Source organism: Malurus melanocephalus, unplaced genomic scaffold (assembly GCF_030028575.1).
Source record: "Malurus melanocephalus ecotype Western Australia unplaced genomic scaffold, MMel_1.1 scaffold_12, whole genome shotgun sequence".
Taxonomy (NCBI): domain Eukaryota; kingdom Metazoa; phylum Chordata; class Aves; order Passeriformes; family Maluridae; genus Malurus; species Malurus melanocephalus.
The window spans coordinates 1,514,827-1,521,388 of record NW_026623244.1 but is presented as its reverse complement, the minus strand read 5'-3'; the positions used below and the strand labels follow the sequence as shown (position 1 = coordinate 1,521,388).

The following is a 6,562-nucleotide window of genomic DNA, read 5'->3' as shown; positions in this document are numbered from 1 at the left end:
CCGCGCCCCCTCCGCACCGCGCCGCGCTCCGCCCCGCCGTACATAAGCGCCGGCATCGCCGCCGGTCCCGCTCCGCCGCCATGAGCTACAGCGCGGAGCCGGCGGCCGCCTCCTACCGCCACCTCTACGCGGACGCCCCRCGGCGCCCCGAGATGCCGGCCGGCCGGTGGGCGCGCCCGGGCGCGGAGCCGGCGGCGGTGCGGGAACGCGGAGCCGAGCCGCGGTGGGCGAGGGGCAGCGAGAAGGAGCAGCTGCAGGGCCTGAACGAGCGCTTCGCCGGGTACATCGAGCGGGTGCGGGCGCTGGAGGAGCGGAACCGGGCGCTGGCGGCGGAGCTGGCGGCGCTGCGACAACGCTCGGACGAGCCGCGCCGGCTGGGGCAGCTGCTGGGCGGGGAGCTGCGCGCCCTCCGCGCCCGGCTGGAGGAGGCGCACGGGGAGCGGGCGCAGGCGGCGCTGGAGCGGGCGCGCTTGGCCGAGGAGACGCAGCGGCTGCGGGCGCGCTGCGAGGAGGAGGCGCGGAACCGCGCTGAGACGGAGCGGGCGCTGCGCTCCCGGCAGCAGGCGGCCGAGGCGGCCTCCCGCGCCAGCGCCGACCTGGAGCGGCGGGCGGCGGCGCTGCGGGAGGAGCTGGCGGCGATGCGCAGCGCCCACGCCGAGCATCTCGCCGAATTGGGCGCCGCGCTCCCGGCCCCGGCCCCGCCGCCGACCCCGCGGCCCGACCTGGCCGCGGCGCTGCGGGAGCTGCGCTCGCAGTACGAGGATCTGGCGGCCCGCAACCTGCAGGCGGCCGAGGATTGGTACCGCGCCCGCTGCGCCCGCCTGCACGAGCGGGCGGCCCGCAGCCAGGAGGCCGTGCGCGCCAGCCGCCGGGAGGCCGGTGAGTGCCGCCGCCAGCTCCAGGCGCGCCTGGTCGAGATGGAGAGCCTGCGCGGCGCTCACCAGTCCCTGGAGAGGCAGCTGCAGGAGCTGGAGGAGCGGCACAACGCCGAGGCCGCCGGCCTTCAGGTGAGCCGGGCGGCGCCGGGAACCGTCACCGTCCCCTCCCCTGGCACCGGGCAGCGCCGGGCACTGGGCGGCACCGAGCATCCTCCTCCCGCGCCATCAGCGCCATCAGTCGGCACCTCCATCCCAGCAGCCGCCCCTCGTGCTGTGTAGCACCGGGAATCTTCATCCCACGCAAACCCCCGGCGTGGTGCCGCACCGGCACCCGCCATCCCGCACTCTCCCTCCCTTGATCCTGTGCAGCTCTGAGCATCTCCGCGGCCTCCGAAATGTGCAGTGCAGCTCTGTTGGCTGCAGCACCCCCTCCTGCAGTTCTGTGCAGCGCTGGGCACACCGGCCCCATGCGGTGCCCCTCCCACCCCGCATCGCTCAGCACCATCACCTGCACTGTCCCGATCGGTGCCGCGCTACATTAAACACCCCCAGCACAGGAGGGCACCCACCCCTCCTGGCTTGCTCAGCAACCACCCATCAGTGCTGCGCAGTGCCAGGCATCTCTGCAGCCTTCCCACCACACAGAATTGTGCCTCTTTGCCCAGCACACAGATCCTGCCCCACCATGGCATTGCCTCTTGCCTTCACCTTCCATCCAGAGACAAACCCTTAGGGCAGGTGTAGACAAAGCAGGCCAGGACACCCCTTCCAAAACCCCCTTCCTGCAGGGGAAATCCCTACACATGGTACCTCTCTTTGGGGCATCGATCCATCCCTGCCCTGTTCCTTAAGGATCAGGTCCAAAATTGCCTACACATTATWGTGTCGATAATTCCTCGAAGCTGTCTGCCCAGGCTTGGCCTCTTGCCCTGTGGCCTGGCTCTTGGCACCTGCACTGCAGAAATTRGAGCTCTGCAAAAGTTAAGTCTGAATTTGCAGACAGATCCCAGCATCTCTTATGTCTGTGGAAAGACTCACAGTGTCTGTGGGGCAGACACTGAGTGCTCCATATCTCTTATTCCATTATCGCAGTATTGCCACATTTTCTTGCTACAGGGTAATGTTCATGATTTATAATAAAATAAATCCTGAGATTGTTTTATTATATGGCTGTTAAATGATCTGTGATTTCTAAATCAAGTAATTTCCTTCTAAATACTGCGTTTAATCATACCTGAAAGGGCCTAAGTAATGCYTTGTCATTTCCAAGGCCAAATTTTGCCAGGTGCCCTAGAATTCATGACTTAGCTSCAAGCTACTTGCAAGCTTCCTGAATTAGTTGAGGTGGTTTTCAACAACTTTTGTGGAAATAGGCAATATAAAATATTATCGATAGTGAAAAAGTTATACACGGTAATCTAAAATAGTTTTGATGCCATGTGAAAGAGGGATTCTGGGACCAACCTATCAACTGGGGGAAAAAAAAATGAAGCAACTGGATTAAACAGCTCCATAATTGAAATTGCTTTAATGACAGCACAGCAGTGCCTTTCTGTTTGAGTCTCAGGATCTGTTTTATGTGTAGCAATACTTAGAAGTCTTTTGAGCAATGTGCATGTCTAGCAGCTAAGTAATTTCCTTGTCTGCAAACAGTGAAAAAGGTTGGAAGTGTGTCATRAAAGAGAACATTCCTATTGTCTGGACTTTTAAAATTATTCTGCCAAAGTAGGGGCATATCTTTATGTTTGTGGTCTGGCCAGTCAAATCTGAACCAACATGCAAGAGCTCTTTGTTAGGGGACAGGTTTGCAGTGGTGTGAGGAGCTAGAATACTCAGCATAGCTCCCTGCTCCTTGCGCAGTTCCACATCCCGTGGGTGTCTCTGTGCTGTCCACGAGGAAGGTTAGGCAGGACAGGAAAYTGGGGACATGATGGGAATAGGACGGGAACAACATGGGAATGATGTGGCAGGACAAAGATTGTTTGCCTGAACAGAGGATCTGGAAGCAATTGTGAAGACCTGACTCTGGGAGAGGGTGGAGGAGWGTGGAGGTTGGCAGTGGCCATTGCAGGGATTTGCAGGCAGGGCTACACCGTGGCTTAAATGCAAACTGCTGACTCATTGCTGTTCCAAATCACGCTCCTCTGGTGGCACAGTGGGGCAGCTCRCAGCGGGAAACCTTCTCATTGGGAAGAGCCCTATGAAAGCAGGTTTCACTGCTTTCAAGCTGCTGCTTAGATACCTAGATGTGTGTGGGAAAAATACAGACTGCTTGTGTTCTGAGAAAAAAAAAATAGAAAAGATTAGTCTCCTTTGTTAGCAGAAAATCTAGCCACAGAGTCCTCCACATCACAGCTAGAATTGGGTATAATGGAACAAAAGGCAGGGCAAAACTGATGGGAAGGATGCCAGGAGGATGCCATTGTCCAGCTGAGCACCCTGGCTCTTGCAGGGCAGGGCCCTGACTCTGTAACACCCCCAAATCCCTGCACCCTCCCACCCCAGGGCTCCGASGCATTTTCTGGAGGGGACCCCTGACAGCAGTCCCTCTCCTTCCASCCCCTGGAAGTGTATCCCAACCCTTCTTAAGCCCATGTGGAAGCAGACTGCAGCCCTTCTCAGCTGCTGCAGTGCRGGGTGCTGTCTCTTGTCCTGTTGAGCCTCTGCCTCTACTCTGACAATATTTAAGCCCACAATTTCCCTCTGTTGCAGCCTGCCTTGCCCCCACAGGACTGGGGTCCCACCACCATGCACTATCTGCCCATCTCACAGACCCACTGCAGATGGGAAACAATGTAAATCCATCAATGRCTAAAGCCTCCCCCATTGCACATGCTTACAATCCATGCTGGTGCTCTGCTTTTTCATCCCTGCTAGTGTGAGATTTCATTGTACCCAAGCTCCTGGTGGGATGTGCCATCATGGATCAATCGCCCATTGCAGCCTCCCTGTCTCTGCAATGGGCAAAGCTGAAACCCTGCGGGAGAAGTCCCCGTTCCAAACACGGCCCTGAGTGCCCTTACCTTTGCAGGACACCATTGGCCAGCTGGAGGATGATCTGCGGAACACCAAAAACGAGATGGCTCGGCACTTGAGGGAGTACCAAGACCTGCTCAATGTCAAGATGGCCCTTGACATCGAGATAGCCGCCTACAGGTAAGGCTGCTCTATTCCTGGAAGTGGCCTGCTTTGCCTGTACACTTCCCAAGCCCAACCCCCAGACCCTTCTGGGGTGGGGAATTTTCAAGGGCCCAGAAAATACCTGGGTACACGGTCAAAGAGCATCACGAGTGCGTTGTTCATCTCCCCTGTCTGGACTGGCCATGCTCCTGCCTGGAGAGCAGCCATGGCTCCATGTCCTGCCTCGATCTAGGAGCTGTGAACCATGTTCCTCAGCCATATTTTTCATGGGGACAGTTGGGGTTGGAAACTTGTCTCTCTTGCAAAGTCAAAAGATGCAAAAGGCTTCTGAAACTCTGTGGTTCGTGTGTTTATTTTTCTGGGAGGCAAGAGGGGACAAAGTTGCTCTCATGMACCCCATATTGCAAGTCCTCCAGACACCGTTGACCAAAATATGATTTTGAACCAGTTTCATGGAGGAGTGTGACCTGGAGTGGTGGCTTGGACTTGCCTGCAGGGCACAACTTGCTCTCAAGTTTTGCAGATGTTTCACATCCCCACACTAACCTCTTCCCTTGTCAYGTTCTTGCAGGAAGCTGCTGGAGGGAGAGGAGACCCTCTTCAACATGGGCAGCAGCGGCATTCCATCACTCAATTCCCTGCCCAGCCCCACTTACTCCTTCCAGCCAAGGAGCTTTAGTTCCTCTACTCTGTCCTTCAAGGAGGAAGAGCAAGGAGAGGTTATTAAAGTGACCTCTAAAATATCATCCAGCAGGGCTGAGGTGATTGAGGGCACCATAACCTCTGTCAAGAAAAGAGGGAGGTTAAACCTGCATGGAGGAATTCTTGCAAATGCAAAGATGTAACCACCAGGACCCTGTTCACATACATTTGAGGGGGAACAATCTCCACTCGGCCTCGAAATTGCTCCTCTGGGCACGAAGCTGCACTGGGCTCGCAGGAACCCTCCCTTAGAAACACGAAAACCACCCGGGGTCACCAACTCAGGGATGGCTTCCTTGCGGGTCCTGCCATGCAGAGGCTGAGCTTGGCACATTGGTCCCTTTTAAATGGGGTGGGGGCATGCAGGACAGGTAGCTAGAGATGCATGTTGGTCGTTGTGGTGGTGGCACATGGACTCACAGCACGCTCCCTCTCTCCTCCTGYGGCTGGCGAGGGGCAGCCAGCTGGGCATGCTGCTGAGCCAGCTCTGGGGAGGGGAGGGAAACAACTCAACATGTTTACTATAACTAGTTCCAAGGCTACATACCTTCATCAACTATTCAAACCTGTGTACAGCTAAACTCTTCYGCACTCCTCAAACTGTAGCCATCCACTTTTAACCCTAGAAGCACAGAAATAGCCATACTGGACTCTAACCACACCTGACATCTGATCTCAGCCACGTATGTTTTGAACTATAAGGAATGTTAATTTTTCTTTGTACTGATGAATGTTGTTTCCTGACAGCACTAGTCCAGGCAGGCACATGGGGTTTAGAAGCAGCAGACACAGGGCAAGGAATTGGTACATTGGAGGAGAAGGCATCACCGTGCCATGGGGTGCAGCACCACATGTKGTATCATTGGCTTCCAAATATCAGGGTCTGAGGGCCCCTTGTTTGGTTGCACAGTGTTCACATGAAAACCCTGTGCCCAGATTAGCATCGTGCCCCAGCTGGCACTGGGAAGCTGCAGGACTCCTGAACACCAGCCCGCAAAGCATCCTTGTCTCCGCTCCAACTGTTCCAAMGTGTGCCAAATTTGATATAGGATTYAACAACCWTAGGTTTCCTTCAATGCCTTAAATTGCCAGCGATCGCTTTAGCAAGAGCCGGAGACTCTGCGTGTTGTGTGTCAGCGCCCTGGCAGGGTTATCATCACCAGACCTCGCTGCCCTCGCAGCGGTGCCAGAGTAGTTCCTGGAACCAGCAAACTGTTTGCTCGCACTCTTTCCTCTTCTATTGTAAGGCACAAGTTAATAATTAAAAAGAGAAATAGTTGTGTGGATCAAACTGAGCTGTTCTGTCGTCTTTGTTGCTGCGTCATTTTGGGAAAACACCTCGGTGTCTGGCCCGCAGCTGATTCAGTGTCCTGAGTCCCTCTGGGCCCCTGCAAAGAGCTCAGTGTAGGGGTGCAGCTGCCAACCCCTCCTGCTGGGTCTGCAGGGTGAGGCTGGACTCCCTGATAGCAGTGTGGCATGYCTGGGTTCACCCCAGGTGCCTGTCATGGTGCTCCTGTTGTGTRGAAGAGTTCATGGCCAGCTGGCCAAGGGATCAAGGTCTGCCATGGCCGGGTGCACCCTCGTTTGCTCAGAAAATGGACTCTGAGGCTGTGACTCTGTGACTGTGACTGACAGTTCAGTCCCAAGTCACYTGTCATTTCCTCTCCACCCTGCCTATGTCCTCAGCTGTTAAAAACAGCCTCGTGGTTTGTCTGCACAATTTAAGATAAAGTGATTTACACAAGAGCAGAGGAAGAAGGGATGGTGCACCCACCTCCCAAGTAAACTCGGCAGCCAAAGGTGCTGTGAGCAGCAGTGGCTTCTGTTTGGAAGATGCCCTT

The 6,562-nt window shown here is 55.9% G+C and overlaps 1 protein-coding gene across 1 annotated transcript; it reads left to right on the top strand.

Annotated features, from left to right (window-relative positions):
• The first annotated feature begins 80 nt into the window (after window positions 1-80).
• On the top strand, window positions 81-6,006 carry INA (internexin neuronal intermediate filament protein alpha). The gene is made up of 3 exons (XM_057379611.1): window positions 81-1,007; window positions 3,910-4,034; window positions 4,591-6,006. Exons 1-3 carry the CDS (start codon window positions 81-83, stop codon window positions 4,862-4,864), a joined length of 1,326 nt encoding a protein of 441 aa, XP_057235594.1. The 3' UTR covers window positions 4,865-6,006.
• The last annotated feature ends 556 nt before the right edge of the window (window positions 6,007-6,562 follow it).